This window comes from Pocillopora damicornis, chromosome 11, assembly GCF_964200805.1.
Source record: "Pocillopora damicornis chromosome 11, jaPocDami1.2, whole genome shotgun sequence".
Lineage (NCBI taxonomy): Eukaryota > Metazoa > Cnidaria > Anthozoa > Scleractinia > Pocilloporidae > Pocillopora > Pocillopora damicornis.
In genome coordinates this window covers 8293034-8319633 of record NC_142680.1, presented here as the reverse complement: position 1 = coordinate 8319633, position 26600 = coordinate 8293034, and the positions used below count along the sequence as shown (strand labels likewise).

Below are 26600 nucleotides of genomic sequence, written 5' to 3'. Positions count from 1 at the left end.
GCTATTAATAAAACCATTTTGGATCATATTACTAAAGGGGTAAGGTTCTAAAGAAACTGTGGTGTTGCGTCTTTAGGATAGTATAACAGGGTAATTTCGTTCTATTAACTGAGTTGATAAAGTAAATTGGCCACCGTAAAAAGTTTCAAAGATGCATTTTCGAGCGTTAGCCTTTCGTCAGAGCGATAAACTGTTTATACGATAGCTTGTACGATAGCTTGGTGATTTTGTTCCCATGGCAACCCACCAGATCGTAGACCTTTACCTAAGCTCAAATATTTTCAAGCCTACAATGGTTTTTCATTTAATTTTTTGCCAGAAAAGCATCTTACACGTAATCTGACCAACATGTTAAAGTAGTGAGGTCCGTTTCAGTTTTGTTTCATCGTTGAACATGACTTTAAGGGAAACGATCCTTTCACTATCAAAGAGGAGTCTCTAATTTTGTTTTACCTAAGTCAGAATCATTTCAGTTTCAGAAATGATAATTGAATTTTGAGAAAGTTTTAAGAAGTTATTCGACTGAAAAAAGTATAACTGGATGGACGAAGTATTTCAGGTTGAATATCTGTGGACTTTTGGATGACACCATAACATAAAACAAATCACGTATAGAGCTTTACATAAGGGATGGAATACTGGGCTACCATTCATTGTAGACCAAAAATATTATCATTCATAGGTTGCCTACTACTTACTGCAAATGATGTTTGGTATGAGATAAAATCTCGATTTGGAAAGAGTTATCACGGAAATAAAAGGTTTCTGCTTTTCTGTAGTTCCACTAGATTTTCATAAAGACCTTTATAACTAAGGGGAAAATAACCTTTACCGCCTTCTAAATTACAGGGAAAAGGGAAAAGTAAACGAATAGGCTGGTTAGGGAATATTTATTAATAATAGGGAAAAGGCGCCTTTTAGTTTAGAGGAAGACATCAAATTATTATATATGAAAATGATCGAATAATCATTGTCATTTAATCAGCACCATACTAATTGCCTTCTTTTAACAGTTATAGCTAAACGTAAAGATACCGTTCAGGAATCGAGAATAATCTTTAAATTCTTACTAAGCGAAGGCCCTTACTGGGTTGGCTTGAGGTCGAAGCAGCACAGACTGAGCGCAGCAACATCTAAGGTAATGACTAACGTGATTGAAAACCTCGAACAAATTCTCACAAGATCTGTGAACAAGAACTTTTATGGCGAGCACATTCAAATAAAACTCTATTTCAATTAACTAAAAAAAGAATTCACTATTGAATATCGAAGTTTATTTTCCAGATTAAAATCTCAAAACTGGTTTTGACTCATCAAAAGTAAAGTTTTAAACTTGCAAACTAGGGCACTTATAAACAGAAAACTTTGAAAAAATTTAGCAATGCCTTGTTTTCATTCTCAGTGTCAGTGCTGTTTAGCAACATGTAGAAGAGGTCTTCGCTCTTGTCCTTATCCAAGGGAAAGAAAAAAACATCGAAAAGCAGTAACGAAGTCGACTGGTAAGGAAACGTAACAACCTTACCAGCTGAGATAAAACAGAAAATGCGACCAAAGGGGACATTAACGCTGGAGCGAATGCCAAGAAGTCATTGCCACTTGGAGGTCTGAAAGGACCATGGAGTATTTCCAAAACATCGCGGTTGACGACTTGCCCTCTGGTAGACTCTTGCCTTGGCCTTTTCGTTAATTTCTTTATAAACCAATAGATAAGAAATGGCAGAGGGATCATGCAGGCTGCTATAAACTCACCTCATGTTGTGGAAGATCTTTGGAGCTGGTAGGATCCGTAGTAAAGGACAATGATGAAGGGGATTAAAAATATTGCGATGTAAGCAAGGAGAAGATATTGCCACCATTGCATGCAAGGAACATTGGCATCGATGAACAACCACTTTCCCGATCCAATGGAGACACAACTCATTAGCTTTAAAGCCGTTTCTGCAAGGCTTTCGTATCCAAGCAACAATACTTCCATGACAACGGCCATCTAATGGATAAGGGACGGCTTTTCCTTGCGCATAACGACATTAAAAACATGATCCACGCCATAAATAAGGAAAAGGTTGGCCATTGTCAAAAACACTGTACTAGAGAGGAGAAGCTCTTTGGTTACTACGGTGAGTCCTACAAATGGACAGCCAAGGCTTTCATTGATCGATTGAACATGGAAGTTATAGGCTGAAATTACAAAGTGAATGAAAGATATCTTTCCAATAAGTTTATCCATCGCACCAACCATTACAGTCTCAGCCGCTTGACAGAAATAAAATGTTATTTTAAGATAGCCACTGTCGGGATGTTCACCATCGTCGATGTTGTTTTAGTTGTATTCTTCCTAATTCTGTTTTGAGTTGATAAACCAAAATATTTGGTTTCTAAGGATGATAAGTAGCGGAGGCTTTATCAATAGATAGAGCACCAGTGTGATTGTTAGCACCATTGTCACGATCCACACAAAGTAGTTGCCGCATTCTGTTGAATTGCGGCATTCAGTCGAGAAAAGGAGTTTCAGTGAAACCTTTTGCACATTGTACCCAGAGGGTGCCGATCCTGTTCCCCTGGCAACTGTTGTAATATGTTATTGCAATTGAAGGACAGTAATCTTCCGGACTGGCTAAAAACTCTAGCGACCGTGGATGTGTGGACGTTGGATAGCCCCAAAACTTTGGCTTTGCTGCAATGTTGTTTTCAATGCAGGTGGCTCTAAATGGACATCGCAGGCAGTGAATAAGATATGCCACAACTAGTCCTCGAGATGTTCCCCTTTTTAGGCCGTAATAACCAGGAGCGCAGGATCTGCAAGAATATTTCAGAGAAGTAACATTCAATATGCAAGCACTCTTATTTTTTTCCGTGTATTGAAGATGTGTATTGTTCTCCAATAGAAGCTGTTGTCCTTCACAGCATTTTATCTCAGAGTTCTGGTCTATATCGACAAATCCTCCACTAACGATGTCAAAAACCGGATAGGTGTTCCTGTTCGTGACCATAGACATCATAGATGTGTTTATAAGCTATAACGAACCTGCGCTTTCAGGATAAATGAACGTGCCTGTCTTTGATGTAGCCATGTTACTAATAGTCACGTCTTTTTTGTTGGAAAAAAATGAGCAATTAAGTAAATCTACTCCACCAGTTCCATACGCACAGTACACGTGTCCAGCCTGTTGAATGCCAAAATTGTCACGGAAGATACATCTTCGGAATGTTGTAAAAAAAAGTGAGTATCGTGTCGTAAATATTATTAACAAAAGTGCAGTTTTCAATGAGGATATCAATCGGAAATGAGCAGTTTTTCGGTTGTGAAGATTCTATATGCAGGCCGATTTTAAACGACATTAGCGTGACGTTTACCATCTTGATGCAGTATTTGGGACTTATCAACAGGGATCTCCTTTTTTATATATTGCTAACTATCAAGCTGTCTGAAATCATTGCCATGCCTGCATTACCATTCCCGGCTAGTATTGGGACAAAGATTCCTTGTCTTGCTTCTGTAGCAGTGTCCTCACAAATGCATCTCTAAATTGTCCCATTGGTTTTACCCTGTGTGGTAATCACGCGCAGAGCACCAGCCACAGTGATTTTCATCTTCCTTTTAAACGTGGACCGTTCTATGACGACATTTCCATTTTTAAGAAAAACTTCAACAGCCTCACATTTGTGTTCTGCTCGATGATTACATTTCTAAGGCCAAAGAATAAATTGTGTGGACCTGACCGATTATATTCGACAAATATGGTGCATCCGTTATTTGCTCTGCAGTAAGAAAAAGTAACGTTAATGTGCTCAATTTTCAAGAATCCTTTGGGACTGTTCGCAAAAAGCGGTCCTCCAATGTCTGCTTTATTTTTACGAAAGTGGGAGTTCGTAATTCTCAAAGATGCGTTTATATAAGTCATGAACGATAGGCTTCAACCTCTGTGCCTTGTTACCTCCAGGTTACTAAGACGGGAATCTTGAATGTCTATATTAGCTCTGGAAGACTCAATTTTGATCCAACGCACATTCTTGTTGTAATAGCAATTTAACCTAATGAACTTTGCTCTTGTTTCCCTCGAATGAGAAGAAAGCAAGCTGCGCTCAAGCAAAGAAACTTCTGGTTTTAGATTCAGAAAATAGTCTTTAAGATTGAAGTGGTTGTGATGTAGTTTTATATCTCTGTAAATCTCGTTCGTAACCGCAGTTGGAACGTTGACACTGATAAAAGGACCTTTATTGCTAATGAACTGGGTTCTACAGTAAGAGATAGAATTGTAAACTGGATCGAGCAACTTCTTTGACTCTCGGAGTCAATCCCGTTACGAGATACATAAACATTCGGCGGGCCTACCCCTAAATCAAAAGAATTGGAAGAACAAAGTCATCAACTACTAGCTGCTGTCAAATTAGTTGCACTTTGTATAATAAACATCTTAAGGAGGCTCCATAGGGTGTTTTGACCGCGGGAGATCTGGTTGCGAACATAGCGGGAGCTTTAAAAGCAACAACATGAAAAACAAACTTGGCGCCTCGATACAATGAAACGATTGTTATTTGGAAAGGTGTGTTCAAACAGTTTAAAACCATACAGTTTTTATGTGATGGAGTCTAGGGTTTCCAGTGATAGCACCTGTAAAATCAATAGGGTTTTTTTAGGGAAGAAAAAGAAGCAAACCGAAAAGAAAACACGGTGGGAAAGATTGCCAAAAGACAATAGGTTCCAATTTTAAGTATGCGCAGATATAGATCTTGGCGAAGTTCTATTCCATTACGTAATTTTTTGCGACAAAGAAAATAGGGATCCATCGAATAACATTTATTGCGTTTCCCTCGATGGAATTTCCTAAGATTTGCTGGACCGTTAAATATATTTGTGCCCTTCCTAGTGGCTGTTGACTAAAAAAAAATCATAAGACCGAATTTGATAGAAGAAGAAAACACGAAATTGCAAATAGCGGGGAAACAACCTTGGAAACTCCTGTTTTTTTCGGCTTTTAAATGATCGGCAGGAAACATTTCACAAATCGTGAAACTTTTGAGAGATTTCAATAAAGGAAATTGAAACAAATCAAAGGGAAAGCCAAATTGTCACTGGCGAGCGCCTCCCTTCTTGGAGCCTTAGCTTAATAACGAAAATCATTTTGTTAATATTCACTACAGCAAATGATATTCTGCACCTTTCTTATCACCTTTTAATGACTTTTAGTGGCCTTGAAAAACCAAAAGATCAAAATTTTCTAGAAAAACATGACTCTGGCGCGCGCGCCAAAATCGAGCAAAAACCTCATGGAGCCTCCTAAAGCGAGATACTCCTGCAGCAGAAAACTGATTACTTTTCCCAGTTTTTGTTTACGTTGTAAGCAATTTAAAGCTTTTTCCTACAACAATTGGTAACCAATATCATATACTGTTTGCTAACCTGCAAACAGTATATGATATTAGGTCCCGGTAGTTCGAAGGGTGAATAACGCCATCTTCTGGACAACTATCTATCCGGTGGACCGCCCACTACGTTTTTGTTAACACTTATCCGCTGCCGGGATAGCGATTTATCCGTTAGATAGCGTTATGTGCCAGAGGTACCCATCTTTGCATAAGAATCGATGTGCATGATACCTTATCACGTTATTTTTCTTCATTTCACTTCATTGATTTCGGAAGTCAACCTGCTGTCTAAAAAAACGAAAGCGTAAAATAGATTCTACAGAGTTTTATGTTACCTGAACTTGTGTTTGAGAAAGCCAAAATTATGAGAGCCGTTATGACAGTTTATTGGCAGGCCATAACAAATCTCTGCGAAGGCAAAAGACTCAAGCATGCATTCCTCCTCCTTCCCTCAGCATTTTTGTAATTTAGAGTGGATCGATCAAATGGTTGGCAAAAAACTGACAGATAGTCGGAAAGCGAAATTCAATCAAACTAAATCTGCATTTCAGACTAATTATCTGACGCATACAGTTTCCGATAACAATTCTCAACAATCCTTCGCTGGGTCACCGATGGGTCTCAATGAGGTTGATAAGGTGAAAATCTTAACTACTCTAACCAAGGGCTGGCCTTGGCAGTGATTATTCAATCTGGACTACAAACCAGCGCGAGCCCTCCTGAAAGACTCTTGTGATTGATTTGAAAAACTCCTTTTTTCCACTAATTCGCTTGCCAAGTTGTTATCAGACAGTTTACTATCGGATAGTTCAATAAGCCAATCACGTTCAAAGTTGTAGTTTAAATCAACTAAACATGCAAATTTTCTCTTTCTTTCATAACTTAGCAATTCTTCTTTTCTCGGAAATTGTAATTTTTATAATTAATTGGTAATGAGACTTCGTGTCGTCAAATTCAGTCTGTAATCATTCTCATGATGAACAAATCGGACTCCCGCTACGCAACGTCCGATTTGGTCATCACTCGTTTGATTACAAACCGAATTGGACCCCCTTACTCCTATTACCATTCATTAAATCGTGACTTTTTACCCACAATTCTATTTCTCGTCTTAATTTTATACCCCCATCCTATCTACAAAAAAGCCCTCTCCATATTGGTACCAAAACATTCTTTATGTGCGCTCAGACCAGTAGATATTTTTACGCCAAGAGGCGTTTTGGTTTTCGTTGTTAATGGTCACGAAATACAACGTGTAAACGGCAGGCTCCTCGAAACTATTGCAAATTCTTTTGGACATTGAATATTTAACACCGTATAAAATATAACCTAAGTTCGCACAATGGTAATACAGAACTCTCGATATGCTCATACATGGCTGTTTACGTGAATCTCTAGACGCAAACGCTACTTGCAGATCGACTGAACACTTCTAGCGAAGTCACTTGACCTGATTACCAACAACTTCAAATTTCTTACCATCGTTCTAAATATAGTGGAAAAAAAAGGTAGAACAGAATGTTATGTCAACTTCAAAAAATGTAAATTTGTTTCGCTTTCCAACCAACTGGTTAGATTTTGTATGGCTGTCAATTTTAACAATAGAAAGAGTTTTTTTTTAATTTTTTTTTAATTTTCTTTAATTATCAAGTACATATTCGAAACCTTATTTAGCCCCCATGTTATTAAATCAGTCGAAAGTCGGGTCTTAAGTCCAGTCCAGAGCTCCATAACGTAGTGTATTGAGGATTAAGTAAAATGGCGTTAACTTTTAATCAAGACAGACATCATCTTAATGCAGTGGAGCTGATGAGCCACGAGTAGACCGTCATTATTATTGCTTCTGTAGGACCGTTTTTTCACTCACGAATACGTTTGAGGCCATGAGCAAGGCCCGCGAGCCGGTGAGAAGTCTGCTAGCGGCGTACACTCATGATGAGCCAGCTCCCTCGCAGCTTTCTCCTGGCTCGGTTTGCTAAACGCCTTAACAACCGAACATCAGTATGCATATTCTCCATACTGTTCTCTATACATTTCCTAAGGTGCTGGCAAGGAAAATTAGCTTAACGATCCAGATCTAGAGCTTCTACAGCTAAAGATTGTTCACATGACCTTTGTGTGTGATTCAGGGTGATATTGTGAGGAGAAATTAGATGCTAGACCCTCTTAGGGGTTAAACTGTTAATACCTTTTCTTTACTCGCGGGCGAGAGAACGCTCGTGCCACAAAGCTAATGAAGGTATAGATGACGTCATACGTTTTTTTCTTTTCGTTATTGCCTGAGATTTACATTGGAAGGCTCACTCGTGTCAAAAATTAACTACTAGTGCAATGACTTCCCAAACTCTATCATCATAACACGATTTTAATGAATTTTTTTTAGGAAAGTTTCCCGTGTTTTCGTTAGTTGATGGGTTTACTCATAGGAACATAAAAAAAAAAAAAAAAAATACTCAAACAAATTGTTACAAAACAATTCATAAGTACATCATTAACACATCATAAAGTGCCCGCCACTAAGACCACTAATTCTTCATCAGCAAACACAAGGGAACCGTTCAATACCTTAGACCGGCGCGTTATTTAACGAAGCTTAACAAAACGCAATAAACTTTAGCTGACAGAATGAAATTTACACCTGGGAAAGCCTGTCGCTACCAGCTCTATTTGTTGACAAATGGGCCCAGATGTTTATTTTTTTCCCTTCAGGACTCTTAACTTTTCTCACAGACTTTGTGCCAAAAAGGAAAAGACTTGAAAAGTTTTTTTATCTTGCGACGAACAGCCAAATTTGTGAAAAGTGCCACTAAATGCGCTAGCTTTTTAAAGTTACTCAAAACCTTTTGCCGACTGCAACACGTCAAAAAAGCTGTTGTCAAGGATATTACTCACAAATTGAAAACGATACCTGACAGGAATATTGACTTCGTAAAGCACAGTCTTTTGTTTTTGTTTTAAAGTAACGAATATGTTGAAATTTCTCTCTAAACGACATAACTAACCCGAAAATTTTGAAACTATACAATTAAGTGTTAATTATAGTAGAAATCCTATTTTAAAAGATGCTCGAGTTTAAGTCAGTCAGAATCTTTCCCAGATAGGAATGAAAACTTGCTCTGGTAATTGACTTAGTTTTATATCTCGTGTTTTTCAAGAGCGATCAGACTGAGTTATCCATTGACACTTCAAAAGTGCTTGATGGCACTGTCATCGTCCTAATTCTGTCCCTTGACCAAGCACCCCTAAATGCAGATCACACGTAGAGATTATTTCAACCAAAATAGTTCCCTTCTTCTAACCTTCTTTAATCAATTTTATCATCCATAAATTAAATCATTATCTAACTCACACAGTTATGGCGCCTATCAATGTTAAAATCATTACAACTGTAAACGACATTTCTTGACCTTTCTATCTCAGTCCATGATGAATAATGTCAGAATTAGTTTTGTGAAGTTTACTACGAGTGTTTATAACAACTTTAAATTATTACAATCGCTTCATTTGCCCTCATTTTGATTGAAGCCGTTATCACTCTCTGTGTTATAGTATTGATCTTTTAAAGCACTGCGTATACTACAGACATCTCTGGTATGATATGGTATGCCCACTCTTCTCTTATTCTACTCTTCCCACAAAAACTTTTCTTGAACTCCCGTTAATAATTAAACTCCCCAAAATACTCGTAAAGCTTAAAATATAAGTTATAAAAGTTGTCTAAGAGTAATTTTCAATGCGTTTCAATGGCCAAAATTTGAATGTGGATATCTTTTTAGACGCCCGATTAGCTATTACGGGTACAACAAGCGCTAATCATCGTTCATCTCGGCAATTCCTTGCCATCTTTGTCTTATTTCAGGGTGAATGATTACTAGCAGTAATAAAGAGTTAATTTACATAATCAACTCACTTGATAAAACTCAATTTATCCGATAGCATCCCCTACCGACGCAGCGCAACAATGTCTCCAGAAAGATACCTCCTTTAACTAATTGTAGTTTCCCAATGTTATTTTTTTATTTTTTTTTTTTTTATTTTTTAATTTCAGCCTTTGTTAGTAATGTCGCTGGACTATGTCACTTATTTCCCATCTGTCTCAATAGAAATGGAATTAACGTCATTGTTATGGTATGAGGAAAAGCAAGTCGCCACTAATGTAAAGTGTTCTCTGGTGTTATATTCATTCAGAAGAGCTCGATGAGAACGGAAATAGAATAATTAGAATAACATGTGTAATATTATTTGGGTCACCGACGTAGAATTAAAGCTTGCAGTTCGCAGCAATATCGTGCGAGAAATGATATCTCAATTCCATGTATCATTTAGCACTACGCTGTGGCCATATGGTTGGAGCCAAGTACGGTGTTGAATAGATTAAGTAGCCGGTAGTCAAAAATGTTTGGCCACATTTTCATAGATGTTCTTTTGAACTTCTTGAGGTTATCAAAGTTAAGTGATGTCGAGGGATTCCTGAAACTGTTTATTTATTGAGTTTACGAAATGTGCGACCTTGGATATCCTTAATTTATTTAGTTCGCTTGAGATATATATATAACGCGAGCTAAGGCCACAAACATGATATTCAATGGCTCTGCCCGAGTTATGTAACAAGAACTTCAAGTTACTTCACGAGATAAACTATTTTTACCTAGTTTCGCGATGTTTCTAACTCAATGATATATATTTTTTTTTTTTGGCTTAAGAATTCAAGTGGCTTATTACCTCCAAGCATAGCGAGAGAACAAGCGACTCCTCCTTTTTTGTTCACTTAATGTCTGTCACAAAATATTTTTGTCTGGTTCAAAAATTCCTGACTTCCCCTAGAAACTAATTTGGAACGAAAGGAAAATAGCCAAATAGTTTCGGTACTTTTTTTCACGCGTTTGGCTACAATACAAACGATCTTTTGAATATTTCTATTTTAGATGAAGAAAACATATTTTTGTCTACAATACTGTGATCGGTCGGCTGATACGTTGATAATCGTTTCATGTCAGCAATGGACTTAAGTAAAATACCGGAAATTGTTGCTTTGAACATTGAAAATTTAACGTTCACATGGATTGAGGCAGAAGACTTCTTGTCCCCGTCTTTTTTTTTTTTTTTTTTTTTTTTTTTTTTAACAACGGAAGAACGGTTCTTCAAGTGATTCTTTCCGCTCTCCATAGTCTGAAGACTACATTCGACAAAACATTAGCTCTTAATGAACGTGTCTGCATTCCAAACTAAACTTTTGAAGCCCTATCAACATAATCAATAAGGAGCTGAAGCTTTACTTCATATTGATGATTAGTTGTAGCTCAGGCGTACCATTCATTTTACTGGCAAGATCTTTATTCGCCATGTAAGATGCAAACCCCCATTGTGAGAGTGTGCAACAATAGAGGTTGGTAAAACAACGAAGAGCGCATTTCAATCCCTGCACGACAAGTTCTACTTTGCGTGATTAATGCTGATGTAGCGCCGCCTACGTGCGCGACCTTGACAATCCCTCTTGACAACTTCTCTCGAAGAAGTAAATTATAATGAATTTGCCTTATGATCGCTCAAAGGGAGAACAGGATATTGATGGGCGATTAAGTTGAAGAGAAAACGTAAAGCATCATTAAAATGACATCATGGCGACAATGGAGTACGATTTCACACGACAACCACATGGATCGGCATTCATTGAGGTCTGGATGACACACATTTTGGATTTATGTTCCAGTTGCTCAAAAATTGCCTTCAATGCATCTACAAGCACTCGATGGCTCGATAGCCGTAAGAATCAGCCTTAAAAGATGTACAGTGTCATGAATAATTATGATGATTAGAAAAAGGGATGTTTTCATTCGGCTGCGATTTTTTTTTTTCACGACAGATGTTTGAGTCGGGAGAAACTACTTTGCAGCTGTTTCGAGGCATTCTGCCGGCTATTTTGAAAACCTATGAAAATCAGAGGCTGAGTAATGACAGCAACCAGTCGATCGCTCAGTCACTGCAATCGGATGATTTTCCCCGAGGGGGTTTTTTAAGGCACCTGACTCTTACATTATAGGGTGTACTTCTAAATACACCAAAAAGTTGCAAAGTTATCAATGGTGAGCGGATAATTTTGTATTCAATCCATGGCCCGAAATAGGCACACACGTTACACAATCCGAAAACTTTTTCACTTGATGTTTGTCAAAATTATTCTTGCGACATTTGTTCGCGTGATCCCGTTTTATGACAACTAGTTTTCCGATATCTTCACTTTCCCCCATTTTGATTGACACGGTAATCACTCTCTTTGTTACAAAATTGAGTCATCAAGGAATCAAAAATCCTAAATACAATAAATAAATCTAATATAAGAGCTGAGGAATAGCAGTTCTCTCAAAGTTTTGTTGTTTGCAAGCAAGACTGCACGATAAGAAGACAATTAGAATAACGTGTAATATACATAATATTTCTTGGGTCAACAATAAGGAATAATACAGGTTTACCTCAGTAGGTTGTAACAACATCATATCTGAAGCTAAGTGACATACCAACCAGTAATAATTATATTTCCGATATATAATGAGCTCGGAAATCCGGCACATTCACTGAAACCACAAGTCTGATCACTTTGGATAACTTACCTTATAGATATTGGGTCAGCAATAATGTAGAAGACAGGTACAACTCTGAAGGTTGTAGCAATATCGTATGAAGAAGTGCACATCAGTCGATGATCATTCCATTCCATATGAAACAATTAGCATTCCAGCACGTTCTTCGACGCCACAAATGCAATATGCAATGGATCCGTTAGGTTTATCAGTTTAGCGGATTAGCACTTTCTTTCCTTATTTCATCATGCTCCTGACTCATCCAAAATCTTAATCCAATTATTCACGCCACAAATTTGCGTGGCCTATCAAGTTTATACTAAGAGAGAGAACAGCCCACTCGTCTCTTATTCTTCTCTTCCCACAAAAACTTTTCTTGAACTCCCGAAAATAATCAAACTCTCCAAAATACTCGTAAAGCTTAAAAGGTAAGTTATAAAAGTTGTCTAAGAGTAATTTTCAATGCGTTTCAGTGGCCAAAATTTGAATGTGGATATCTTTTTAGACGCCCGATTAGCTATTACGGGTACAACAAGCGTTAATCATCGTTCATCTCGGCTATTCCTTGCCATCTTTGAATGATTACTAGCAGTAATAAAGAGTTAATTTACATAATCAACTCACTTGATAAAACTCAATTTATCCGATAGCATCCCCTACCGACGCAGCACAACAATGTCTCCAGAAACATACCTCCTTTATCTAATTGTAGTTTCCCAATGTTATTTTTTTTTTTTTTTTTTTTTTTTAATTTCAGCCTTTGTTAATATTGTCGCCGGACTATCTCACTTATTTCCCATCTGTCTCAATAGAAATGGAATTAACGTCGTTGTTGTGAATAAGCCGGTTTTTGTAGACTTTCCAAGCATAGTAATGAGTAGATTTACCAGAACAATAAGAGTCCCCTTTTTTGAGTTTTTTATCAAATCCAACACTAAATATATCGCAGGTTGGCACCATTAGCTGAAAAAGTTTGAATGATAGTTTGACCGCGGAGGGCATACCCATATCCATGTGGCGGAAACCGGCGTTTTGCACATCTTAATTTTATTGCATGAACTTGCACTGTTGAAGGATGACAAAGAAAGGACCTTCCATTAAAAAGCTTCAGCTTCATCCTGATTAATTTTGCTTTAAAAATTGCCTTTAGTTTGAATTCATAACGTTTCTTTAATTTTTATGATAATAATCGGTTTTGCCCGACGCCAAAATGTCGATGTCTACTTTATTCGTTGGTTTTGACATGTTCGTTTATGGCTAAATTTTGTCAAATGTAGTCTTCAGACTCTTGCGACCGGAAAGATCCGCTGGAACCGCTCTAAAACGTGTAAAGTGTAGACATCTCACTCGTTCGTTGCGCTCACTCGTGAGCTATCGAGTTAAACATTCGAAGAGAAATTCCATATCTACGCGCGCCCATGTATTATTCTCTATGTAATAAATGTTTCAGAGTGGATTTATCAGTGCCAGTTGATTTGCTCCAATAAATTGGTAGCTTTCCCTGCTTAAGTTTTAGAATGAAGAGATGAATCTTAAGATATATTTTGCAGAAATGCGTTCAACAACAATCTGCTAAGACTGATCAACAACTGCCTAACATTGAGCATCTAAGTTATCCTGACTTTCGATAAAAACAAAGCCTTAGCTCTTCCTCTGGCGATAAAATATCTTCTATCCCACGATTTGACAGAAAAAAAAGGTTTGTTTCTTGTCATAACTGCATATTGTATATTTGTCCTTATCCATTTGATTCTGATCTTAGCGAGCTATCTTAAACGCAGGTAAAACTGATCCGCTAGAAAGAGTCAGTCCTGTTCCTTAACTGTCAAGTGAAAGATAACTCCGGACGCGAATTCATAAAATTAAATACTCTGACCTCAATAATTGATCAATATATGGATCTATTGATTGATTCATTTGTCGATGGTGAGATTGCATGGCTCTCTTACTGTCCTTGCAGTTCAGTGCATTTAATTTGGGTATGCTATGACACATTCACAAGTTATGTGCCCTCGTGTTATCAAAGCTAATAATCAAATGAGGAGACAACTCTCTAGAATCGAACACGAGATCCTCAAATAACTAATGGCGTCCACTTTATGGCGGATCAGTGAAGACAAGCTGTTTAAATAATTTAGTTGTAACTCATTTGTTGTTTTAATTGTGCGAGATAATTGAATCGGTTTAACAACAATCAGTGGCCGTCTTTCTAACGTCGCCAGATGAAATTATATTTAATTTTTCGGTAGAGTAATTTAAGAAAAGCAAAATCAATCTTCAGTTAAGGCGGGAGAAGTATAAGGTTTTTGAATATAGCATGATACTTTGCATTTCCAAGTTTAAAATAAACTCAATTCTCCTTGAATGGTACACTCAGCGATGGAAAATTTTAGGAAGAAAAACTTCTCAGATGTAAAACGCGTAATCTTTCGTCTTATTTCGCTGTAGCGATGAAAAGGACCGCCTGCTGTATTTCTGTGTTTTCTGTGTTTCACCGTTCCCCAAAGTGTAAATCCTCTCTCATTAGGAGATATAAATTATACAATAGGAAAGGAAGGAAATGGATCATTCGTAAGCCAGTAACGTATTTTGCAACGACTACTTTCGATAGTTGGAAATATTTTATAATAAGTGGTCTGCTATAGTGGCTCTTAAGGCAACATGAAACTACGCCCCATTTCATTATTTACAGTTACAGTATTTTAAAACAGGCCGAAAATATCTCGTTTCATCCCCACAAGAAATTAGATATCCTTCCACTTTTACCGCTTGTGTATAACTGACTTCCGAAAGTTGAATCGATGCTAGCTATATCACGTCTTCCACAACACCTATGAAATTACAGGTTTAAATTCATTGTCGGAATTTTCAAATTTCCGCGAAAATAGACGACCTTGAGAGCCTGTTATATTCGATATTTACGTGGAATTTCCGGAAATTTCTATTGAATACAACTATTTTGTAATTTGTGACATCAAGAAAACCAAACCCAGATTTCATCACAACTTGCCTTTGAATTATAGCCAAAAAACCCTCATTTGTTTCAATAGGCGAATTTCCTTCAGATTACACGGTTGCAATTGCTCATGTTAAAAAAACAAAAAAACAAAAAAAACCAAAACAAAACAAAAACCATTATCAAATACAAGTTACGGAGGAAATAAAATGTATAGGAAACTATAACAACATAACATCAGCGGAAAATTACAACACAAAGATGGTTACAAATTCGCGCCTTTCCTCTGATAGGGAACAAGAGAGATTTAACACCCACTATTGTCAAAGTAGAAGAACTCAGTGCGCAAACTTAGCTTTCTTGACCTTACACGAGTTAGAAAAGCAATTGTTCTCACGAAATTTTCGATCTTGCGTTAGCCATTCCCTGAGCCTTTTGAAGAAATGCTTGTGAAAACACAGCCAGTGCTTGTAATCCACATTTAAGAGTTTGTAATCCATAATTGCGTGATAACAAATAAGATTTGTAAGTGTCAACTTTGAGTGATGAAACGGTTCGATTTCTCCCGTCCATCTCAGTAAAGTACTGTATCAGGAGAAATATTTTTGCTGTGCGATATTGAGAATTATTGGTCCAACTATCAAAATAATATTCATCACTTTTGGGTCCCTGACCAATTATGTAATGACCACTTTGTAAGTTTTGCTCGAAGCCGGGTATTGGGAGCGCTTCCGACCTCTCGCTCTGTCGTTTAGGGCCCAATTAGTATCTGGAAGGCACCACTTCGAGTGGAACTTCTTTTGTGCTGTTGCTTTAAGTGCCGCTCACCTGTGTGGATAGTCTTTTTACTAGTATTTCACCTACATGTCAGCACATAATTCACATTTATCAGATAAAGATATTGACGGTTGAAGAATTTAGATATATGAAAATTCACATATTTGCACTGCGGTGGAGAGATGAAATTAGAAGATCCTCGCAGCTACGAACACTACTGAAACTAGTAGTTGTAAATAGGACCTGAAAAAAAATTCAGGCCCGTACGGGATTTGAACCCATGACCTCTGCGATACCGGTGCAGCGCTCTACCAATTGAGCTAACAAGCCAACTGGGAGCTGGTCAATGAATTGGGTACAAATAAACATCCAAGTGAATGAAGAATTTAGATATATGAAAATTCACATATTTTAGATATTTCCTGTTGAACAGGAAATGTCGAAACAAGGTGAAATTAAAGGGCATGTAAACCCAAAAATACATGTTTTTCTTATACTATGTAAAAAGTGGCGTAGAAAACGAATTTGAAATTAGTTTTGTCCAATTCGACTTATTTTAGGAGAAAATCGGCATTTTCAACTGAAATTCCATTTCCGGTAAAAACAATAGCGAGAAGTCGTGACGTAAGCGGTGGAACCAGAATATTGCGCAACACATATTCCCCAGTAAAACTGGTGTGGGAGTTCGTGTAAGTAGCGGTAGTTCTGAAGATGTTATTTCAGAAGATAGCGACTCGAATGCCTTAAGCTTAGTACATGACAGCGCTGGGGATAATCCAGAATCTTCAGGAGAGTCTGGGCCACGTCCTTAACAATATGAGCCGCGTAGGGTTCACCGAAGCGATCCGCACGAAGACAGTACAGAACATGTCGACAGCGATGCGACCGTCTCGGAAACTCAGACTGGTATTTAATTTACTTTGTGATTTATTTGTATTTAACATGAAAATGCAATAAAGCGAGGGTACAATCTAAAGGAATGCAACAGAATTTTTTTAAACTTGAGCTTCTGAGAGTGTTTTATATAAAATTATCAAAGGTGCGAGTGTGGAACTTGTCAACCAATGCCGACAACTCATGAAAGTGTTTGTTGTACGGAAATCGGGCAATTTTGGCAAAATGGCCTGAAACCCAGATAAGTTGTACCACTGAGTATCCAGGTTTTCAGTCAATTTGCCTTGATTTCTGGGTGCTGGAGACGGCCAATTACGCGTACAGGCAGCAGCAAAGCACAGCTAATCACACCGGAAACGAATAAGCTAAATATTTTCTGTTTCATCTGTTTTGTTACATTTTGAGATCGATTTACTTGAGTTGTTTCTGCCATTGATTTAATAATACAGTACTAGAGCTAGTTGTTTTTCGCTTCTTTCCTGGCATGAAATTTCGCTGAATTGCCTACAGATAGCTTGTTCGTTGGTGTTGGGGATATCTCGGCAAACACTTTAGGGTCGCTGTGCTATCTTGTGCGGTAAACAATATCCTTCATCTCAGAAGCATTTCCATCGATAAACAAGTTGTATCATGTACATTTCCTTGTGTGGCCTTCATAATTATCCAACCCTGTTTGTGTTTGCTTCGATTTAAAATATTGAAAAGATAGTTTTGCAAGCTGAAATCAGGATCTTTTAAGTTGTACTTAAAATGATGAATTTTGTCCTACTGACCTTTGAATGTATTTTCACTGCTGTGAAAACCGTGACACAAATTCTTCTGCTGTTTCTCTGCAGGGTTTCTCAAAGGAAGCACCAAGTGGGACTGGCATGGATTTTCTTATAGAACATAAGGGTTGATTATGGGATCCTGTATAGAATTCTTTGTATCGAACCGACAAAATTCCAGATCACGTTATTACACACTGATATCAACGAATTCTCTTTCTTTGATACGTGTTTCGAATTCAGGCGAAGGTTCAGACATGTCAGTGTCTTTTACGGGCTCAGCGCTGGCTCCCGAACAACTGGCTTCCCCATAATCTTTCATTAGATGAGAAAAAAGATGTTTTTAGAGAACCAATAGCTTTTGTTGTTTAATTAACAAAACGTTTTCATGTAAATCGATTTTGTACTTTCTCTGTTGACCTCTAACTTTTGAAGAGCTCAACTTCTTTCTCAGTTCGGTCGGCCACTTTCGAATCCTCGTCGTCTGCCGACTGTATGGGTCGTTTTTATACTTCCGAATAATTTGCTTCTGGTGAGGCCTGAATCGTCGGTACAGCACCAGGAAGAAAAATGACTACTACAAACAACAGAACGTTCGAACGGCTCGACGAAATCGGCTATTTTCACTTGAACAAATTTCACAAATTGTCGCTTCGAATTTGCGTCATTTGGAAATATTTGCATTGTATGCCCAGTTTTTTTTGAATCAGTACAAAACTGGACGACACAACGCTTTACCATTACGAAAATATTGAATATATTGAAGCAAAATGTAAGTAAAAAAAATCATGACGAGACCAGCAAACAACGGCTGTAGAAAAGACTCCTTCATGCCTCACGCGATTATAAAACGAGACTTTGGAGGATCCACCCGTGACGTCACAGGAAAGATGGCGCCATTCAAGATGGCGAATGTTTCGAATTTGGAAGGGCTTTTACAAAGTGAAAATGGACTTTTGAGAAAAAACGAATGGTACCTTTGGTGTACTTGATATATTTACTAAACATCTATGTGAAAAGAAAATGAACGTTTTTTGGGTTTACATGCCCTTTAGGATAATCGTGTTAGACTAGCTGATTCCCTGACAATAGGCGAACCGACCCCGTGTAAGATTCCGGTAATATAATAGACGTACAAGTTCTTGTGAACTCCTCACATGACTGGCTAGAGACGAACTATAAAAACAAAGGTGCGCCTTGTTAAAACCCTGTGTCAGAAATTCGCAATATGATAAGAAATATAAGTTCTTTTTAATTAAGTGGTAACGGAAGTTCTAAGCTTTCGTGAATTGAAACAAAAGAGGGTTATCTCCCCTTGCTTCCTTTGCATATGTCTTAAATTAAAATTCGCACGCACTTTGTCAGTTCTTGAACGGAACGCCAAGAAAGAGTGCGGTAAGAAAAACTGATAAGTGGTCTAGGTGAACTTGGTAATAAGTTAAGTCCTATCAGTCCTTGCCATCATACTTTTTATGAAAAGGTTTGATTCTTAATTTTCTTGAAGTTGTCAAATTGTTATTATCATTATTATCATTATTACCATTTCATTTTCTATTTTTTATTCTTTAAATTTTTTTGCAGCCTTTGTGAATAACATTGCAAACGAGAGACCCGAAGAATTAAAATGAGGAGCAAACAACAAGGAATAGGTATGTAACATCTGGATGGTCGGTATAAAATTTTCAGTGTAGACTTACGCGCTAAGATCTACTGCTTATTTTTTTTAATAAAGGACTGTAAGCGGGGCTTAAACGCGGCTCTTAATTTAGTAATCAGAATGAGCTCTAAAAAAATCGACGGCAAGGAATAAATCTCAAAACGTCTATTTTCAACTACTCGTTTCAGTAGTGTTCTTAGCTGCGAGGATCTCTTAATTTCATCTCTTCACCGCAGTGCAAATATATGAATTTAATATATCTAAAATCATCATTCATCACTCGGATGGTTTATTTGGACCCAGTTCCCAGTTGGCTAGTTAGCTCAATTAGTAGAGCGCTGCACCGGTATCGCAGAGGTCATGGGTTTAAATCCCGTACGGACTTTAATTTCATTCGGGTCCTATTTTCAACTACTCGTTTCAGTAGTGTTCTCTGCCGCGAGGATCTCTTAATTTCATCTCTTACCTCATCGCAAATATATGAATTTCATATAACTAAAATCAACATACGTCTCAAAATGTTTCACCATCTGCTTCATGCAGTAAAAAGAACAGTCAGTTTACTTTTAATGCTAATGGTAGCACATAACACTATTTGTTTATTTTTTTCTGAGTTCTGTACAATTCAATTTCAAAACTCGATCGGCTTGTTCAATCTTTTCATTGAAAATATTTCCTTGTTATGAGTACATTCAGTATAAAGTTCGCTGGTCCCTTAGGAATAGCAAGTCAGTGTCTGGTCAATGGTATGATCGACAGCCACATTTAATTTTTTTTTTCAAAAAATGGCCTCCTAAATGATCAGTTAGTGCATAGTTTTTGGCTGGTTTGTTGCCCTTAAAGTCGAGATTAAGTCTTTACTTATCTAAAAATCAATGCATTTTCGTGGAAATCAATATTTACGGAAATAGAATCCCCAGGCTTAACCTATGAAATCAAACAAATCGTATGACACAAAATAGAAAAAATAAAATCGAGTAGAATAATGTGTTTATGGCAGTTTGAACAACTTTCATGAGTTCATTTACTTTTTACTGAAAATGAGCACAACCTACATAGATTTGAGCAGGTTTCAATCGATTAACACGCTGAGAATCAGAATTAAAGGAGCTGAGAGATAGATCCTTCATACTTTTTTGTGTGCGCTGCTTCAGTCACGATTTCGAAAAGCAAAGACAAATTCTTTTTTACCCTGATCACACGACAACACCCGGTATAATTCCTTTTCCGAAAATGGGAACATATTAGCGCTAGAAAGACCGGTAACAAATCAATCTGATTGGTTGATTGCAGTTTTGGAGTCCTTCCTAACGGATCTTAAGTCTTAAGACTCCCCCTATTGATCGGTTGGTCGGTCATTAGCGGGAAGGAAAAAGGGGGGGGGGGAAAGGGGGGGGGGAATGGTTTGAAAATGGTTTGAAGGAGTTGTGTCTCGATAACACTTACCTGATTCCCCAAGAAGGCTCTGTAATATTCTTATGTCTCTCCCCCCCCTCCCCCCTTCTTCGCCACCAACCCTGAGTTGTTGCGAACTTTTTGTCATTATTCTTTCAGTGTATCATGTTTGTAGTTTTTCCCCCAATCACTAGGTTATTTAAGTCTGTAACTAAGCCTTATAGCATACCATAGCTTGAGTGACTTCACACCGCATAATGACGTCTTTCCTTCAGGCTCAGCTCTGCTGCTTCTGGCACTTTCTGTGACTTTGGAACTTCTATCATCAACGTGTGCAGCCCCAATGAATTTCCAAAACTACACTACTGTTCACTTGAAAGGAGTGAAGGAAGTAGAAGTACCAAAACAAGTAACAAATAACAGGACATCAGAGACGTGTAAGTAATAGTGAGTCTCTATTTTCTTACGTGTGTTGATACCTCTTATTCATTTTCATTTATTTGTATTATTATCATAATGATTACAGTTGTCACTATTATTACTATTATCATTATTATTTTTACCAGCCAAAAACTGTGCTGAGCTGTACAAATCCGGTCAAAGGATCAGCGGTGTTTACACAACCGACCCAGATGGTTCAGGCGCCTTTAATATATATTGTGACCAAATGACAGCTGGTGGGGGATGGACAGTGATCCAGAAGAGAATGGATGGCTCTGTTGACTTAACCGCACCTAGGATGACTACAAATATGGCTTCGGTAACTTTAGCGGTGAATTTTGGCTCGGATTGGACAAAATAAACCGCCTGACCCGAAACAAGACAAACAACAAGCTTCGAGTAGATCTGGGAGTAAAAACTGGCAAAACTGCTCACGCTAAGTATGACTGGTTTGCGATTGGCAACGAAATGGTTAAATACCAGCTGTACATTGGCAATAAGACTAGTTCGTAAAACATTTTTTTAATTTTCATTGTTTAGATTTATCTATTATTTTCCTCATCCGTTAAGAATCCCCTCTCCCTTCCCCCTTCCCATATTAACATAGGAATAATGGTTTGTTCTTCTAACCGTCTGACTATTCTACTCACGCGGGGTTGAGTCCTAGCTTCTCTGTTGAAAACGTTAGTTTGCTTTGGAGTCTGCAGTTCAAAGACAATGCAGTTACTGAACTCAGCTCTAGAAAGATACCATAGTTTGTTTAACCATCCGACTTGCTCACTTTTAATAAAATCAGGATATTTTACCCACCTCGTCGAATAATAGTTAATCAGTTATCGTCATATGCAATTGAAAGTTCGTGACTTTTATGCTAAGAGAAATCTATTTCGTCGAAGCAGCATGTAGCTACAGGTTAAATTGAGTTTTGTTTTGATTGTTTTTAGTTTGCTTTGTTTTTTGTTTTGTTTTGTCTGTTTGAACGTTTGTTTGTTTTGTCACAAACATTAAGCTTGACGCTTCGAAGGCGTTAGCATGATCCCAATGCTGATTCTTTTCGTTTTTTTTTTTTTTTTTTTTTTTGAAACAGATGAGACTGCGACCTTTGATTCCTTCGGTCCTCACAGGAATCAAGTTTTTGGAACCTGGGATAGGTATCCTCGTGATTGTGATGAAAAGAGAGGCGGAGGCTGGTGGTATAGTGATAGTAACTGTGCTGTCTGGTCAAATCTCAACGGGCTTTACTTTGATAATAAAACCTCGCGCGCAATCTACTGGAGTAAGTTGAGTACCGTACCAGAGTAAAGCATTCCCAGATCAGCAGAAATGAAAATAAGACCAGTCGACTTCTTTTCTTCTTTTTCTCGGTATACTGACTGAAAAGCCATTTTTCTGTTTTGTTATTGTAGACCATTCATAGGTCAAAAGATACCTTTCATTGGTCTAATTCAACTACCCTACATTCATTAATAAAGAAAGTATGTTTTCAACACAATGCTCGTGATTAGTTTTTTCAGGTTTACCTAAGAAAGTAAACATATAACAAGATTGAGAATTAGAAAATGGTCATACTGGTATAAAGTAGAAAAAATATTTACCTCGGTGTTGATGAAAGTGGTGGATATGTAATTACACTTCGGTGAGTAATTGCTAACTATTGATGTTCTGACTTTAACACGCAAGGCTCCCTTACAAGTGTCATACAGTGCCATATTTACTAGAGCGAGCGCTGTCCGATCTCCTCCTTAAAGGTGCCAGGCCTTAGGTATAGGCCACACCTATGATTTTCTATTTGAAAACACATACCTTTTAGGGCACGTCCACCTATTTTTAACTCTAAAACAACGAAAACTTCTGTTAGAAATGGAGATTTTGGTCCAAAAGAGGAGCCTAAAGAAAAAGTTCTGTCTTTTGGGACGACAATAAATGGAGGCTTTTAAAGAAAAAGATCGCTTTTACTACAACTTTCGAGCGTATTTGTACAGACAATAGACATTAACAGCAAAAAAAAAAAAAAACCTAAGCACCTAAAATGAGAGGACAACGAATTCATGTGGACAGTTAAACAAAATAATTGAAACGCCTTTGTGTAGGACGAGCTTTCTTACCCTTACGTATAGACGAAAGTAAATACTCATTCAGACGTTACTCTCGGTAGGTCGGGCCCTGAGAGCAGTTATACTCTTAGGCATCTCTAGAATAAGCGCTTCGTCAAAGAATGATGCAGATTCAAGCAAATTCATTTTCCGGGATATCAACGTTTTTAAAGATGCAACTGATCATACTTCTCTTCTCTCAGGTAATATCAGACACGGATTACAAAGGGGGTGAACTTAATGGCTCTTAAGCATAAAGCACGCCTCAAGCCCCTGCAAAATATTTCCCCAAAATCAAAGGTCCAACCGAAAGAAAAGCCAATGGAGACGGCTGGGTTTGATCGATCGGTGTCCAAATTACACCTTTACATGTTTGTCAGATCACCCATAAAATGATCGAGTAATTACGGACTCCAGCACATGATACTTTTGCACCATAAAATGATACGTTAACCAATCAGCCACAATGATTGAATTTTGTCTTACACCCAAACTATGGCCGGATAGTTTGGGTGTGAGACAAAATTCAATCACTGTGACTGATTGGTTAACGTAAAGGTTGCCATGGTAAACCCAGGAGAGCTTCTCCTGTTGTCGAGGATTTCCAAGCCTACACTGATTTCTCATTTTGATTTTTGCCGATGAAGCTGTTTTAGATATTCGGAAACGGCAAAGTTATCATTAATCTCTTCATAATTTTGATGGATAAAAAAAGAAAAAAAAACAGAAACAAAAAAAGAAAAAAAAAATTGCGTACTCAGTTACCCTTAGTCAGCGCAACCCCCTTAAAATTGTCTTTATTATCACTATTATTATCAATATTATAACTAATTTTCCGCACATTGTTCCTTGGATTTAGGTTAGATTTTGTTACCTCGATGAACGTGCTGGATTTCTGTGCGTATTATATGAAATATAATGACTATTGATTGATGTGTACCATCTGATACGATATTGCGACAACCTACTGAGTTATACCTTTCAGTATACAGTATTATCGACCCAAAAAATATAAGGTTTATTATCCACATTGAATATCACACTGTGGCTTCAGGGAACGAGGCAGATTTCCGAGCGAATTATTCGAAATATAATGATATTAATGATTATTAATGATATACACCTTCTAATGAGATACTGCTACAGAGGTATACCATGCAATATCGCTGAGTCGAGAAATATTAGGTATGCTATCACAATATTCAAATTCCGTCCTTATCAAGCAGTTTTCAATGCAGATAACACCACCAAGAATTCCTCGCGAATTGCAGTGATACCTAGGACAATGAACATACAGTGCTCCGTAGAGTCGTCCTGTACTGAGCGGTTATGGTCACCCCTTGATTTATTATCTTCCCTTACATCGAAACGTTATTTAAAGTGAAACCACTAAATTAAACTAAGACTTACCTTCCAAGTAAATTTTAATGCATTTTTATCTTTAGAAACAATGTTAGTAAGGAAGTAATGTTACGCCAAGGAAGACTTTGATCAAAAAATTAATTTCTGCCTTTAATTAGAATTTCGAAAATGGCTGCATTTGTTTACCGTCTTATACGGCCCACACCTCAACCTCAACTTCAGCATAACGTGTAAAAGAAGCTTTGAGTTTCAAATGGAAATTAAAATAATTTGCCGTAGCGGTTTCAGTTTGCAGACGATGCAAATTGTGGTGATTTCATGTTGTTGTTTTGCATAGGATGGCTAAGAAATGCACAAAGTTTTAAAAAGCACCATAGGCGGCCCAAGCTCACGTCTCGAGAAAAAGCCAACGATGAATTCATGAACGCGTCGCGCGTTGTGTGACTCGGTGTTAAGTTACGGGAGGAACCGTTGAAAATTTGAATTATTGTAAAAGTATGGGGAATGAAATATGGTCGATTTAGAACGATAAATATTTCGAAATATGAATATTTTACACGTAAAATAAATAAAACTTACTCATGCCCTGTGTGTCCGTCGTAGTTTCTGGCGATTTCTGCCGTTTTAAGCTTGCTTTACCATCACTGTTATCCAAGTCAAAAGACGAATATTATTTTTCCTACGCGTAGATTTCTTGTGAAATTCATGGAGGTGAAATATTTCGCCACCTGAAATTGACTTTAATTAAAGCGAACGTTGTGTGTGAAGTCTTACATATTGCAATGTAAATACCATTGTCCACATAATGTCCTAACGTCGATTGCATCTACCCTTTCATGCATGGCCTATCAAACTACAATGTTTTGCCAGTTGATGTCACTAAAGTTATGGAAAAATGGAAAAACCCTCAAGACTCGACCGAATTACCCATGATCTACCCCCCAAATTTACGTGGGAGTAAATGTCTATTTAGCCACCGGAAATCCATTTTAAAATAAAATTTCGATTAGCTCAGCCCATTGTGAGCAGGCAGATTGTCAAATGAAGTTCATTGTGTTAGTGTTCATAATTTTCCTTCCTGTGAAAATTCGTTCTTTGTAATATTCAGTAGAGTAGTTTGGTAGTTAAGGCGAGGTGTCTCTGTGGGGATGGGGTAAGTATTGTATATTAATCGACCGCACCACTCGCGGTAGAGAGAAAATAGACCTCGTACCTAGTCTCTTTCGCGGCCGTGTCCAGTCTGCGTGTTCAAAGCATAGCCAGAAAGAAGCGAACTTGGAAATTCAGGTAGAAAACGCTCGTTTCCAGGGAAATGCGCGCGAATTTTTGGTATTGAGACATGTCCCAGGGTGCAGTGATCTTAGATCGTAAAGTGTGGCCGAGAAAAATGCCGATCGGGAGGAAACCACCTCCGCGTGGACCACGGTCGAAATCTGAGTGTGCAGCCTTGACTTCGTCTTTTGACATGGATAACAGTGATGGTAAAGCAAGCTTAAAACGGCAGAAATCGCCAGAAACTACGACGGATACACAGGGCATGAGTAAGTTTTATTGATTTTACGCGTAAAATATTCATATTTCGAAATATTCATCGTTGTAAATCGACCATATTTCGTTCCCCATACTATTCCTTATAACGTGTTCAAATTTTCAACGGTTCCTCCCGTAACTTAACACCGAGTCACACAACGCGTGACGCGTTCATGAATTCATCGTTGGCTTTTTCTCGAGACGTGAGCTTGGGCCGCCTGTGATAACACAGTACGTTTTGTTAACGCTTAAGCGCTTAATAACGATTTATCCGTTGGATAGCATTATCTGCCCTTTGAACAAAGGAGTCCTGGTATTTTATCAAAGATTATCATTAACATAAAAGGTTGGTCAAGGGTCCAGTAATCCATTCATGGCGTACATTGTATCCAAAATAGCTTTCTGCCGTCCGGAAACTTTCTTCTACATTCGATTTTCTACTGGAATTTCCGGAAATTTTTTCTATCGAATGGAAGCATTTTGCAATTGATGACACTAATATGTTTTTCGAAGGTAAAGGAGTCTCCGTTTCGTTATCAAGTGGCTATGGAAAATCTTTAATATATCAAGCAGCGCAAGTGATCGATCGCCTCGCTTCACTGGAATAAACTGGTCACTATATTTATTGTGCCGCCCGTTAACGCTCTCTTAGAAGACCAGGTGCACTATCTTAATGGACTTGGGCCAAGAGGATTGTCTGCCTTCAACTTTCGGTCTCTTTGCGAACGGTGCGCATGCTGCGAAGCAGTTAAATTAAAGTTAGTTGTTTCTGGCAGCAGTTAA

At 37.8% G+C, this 26600-nt stretch overlaps 1 protein-coding gene, 1 long non-coding RNA gene and 1 pseudogene across 3 annotated transcripts; 2 read left to right on the top strand and 1 right to left on the bottom strand.

The window, feature by feature from the left end:
- On the bottom strand, nt 1-3441 carry LOC149037294 (uncharacterized; annotated as a pseudogene). The gene is made up of 2 exons (XR_016181377.1): nt 3415-3441; nt 1-3311 (listed from the first exon to the last, which is right to left on the bottom strand). The product of XR_016181377.1 is annotated as an uncharacterized LOC149037294 (transcript).
- Nucleotides 3442-16343: 12902 nt separating this feature from the next.
- LOC149037293 (uncharacterized) lies at nt 16344-17720 on the top strand. Its single transcript, XR_016181135.1, has 2 exons — nt 16344-16584; nt 17409-17720. It is a non-coding gene; the product is annotated as an uncharacterized LOC149037293 (long non-coding RNA).
- A 1199-nt stretch (nt 17721-18919) lies between these two features.
- LOC149037292 (angiopoietin-related protein 4-like) lies at nt 18920-24356 on the top strand. The gene is made up of 4 exons (XM_089187590.1): nt 18920-18988; nt 20667-20828; nt 20958-21341; nt 21920-24356. The coding sequence occupies exons 1-3, from the start codon at nt 18964-18966 to the stop codon at nt 21191-21193; spliced, it is 423 nt and encodes a 140-aa protein (XP_089043716.1). The 5' UTR covers nt 18920-18963; the 3' UTR covers nt 21194-21341; nt 21920-24356.
- Nucleotides 24357-26600: the final 2244 nt, after the last annotated feature.

Excerpts from the sequence above, each read along its gene's own strand:
- LOC149037292 (XM_089187590.1), top strand. The coding sequence starts at position 18,964 with ATGAGGAGCAAACAACAAGGAATAG. Across the intron at positions 18,989-20,666 it reads GAGCAAACAACAAGGAATAG|GCTCAGCTCTGCTGCTTCTG; the intron begins GTATGTAACATC and ends TCTTTCCTTCAG. Across the intron at positions 20,829-20,957 it reads TAACAGGACATCAGAGACGT|CCAAAAACTGTGCTGAGCTG; the intron begins GTAAGTAATAGT and ends TATTTTTACCAG.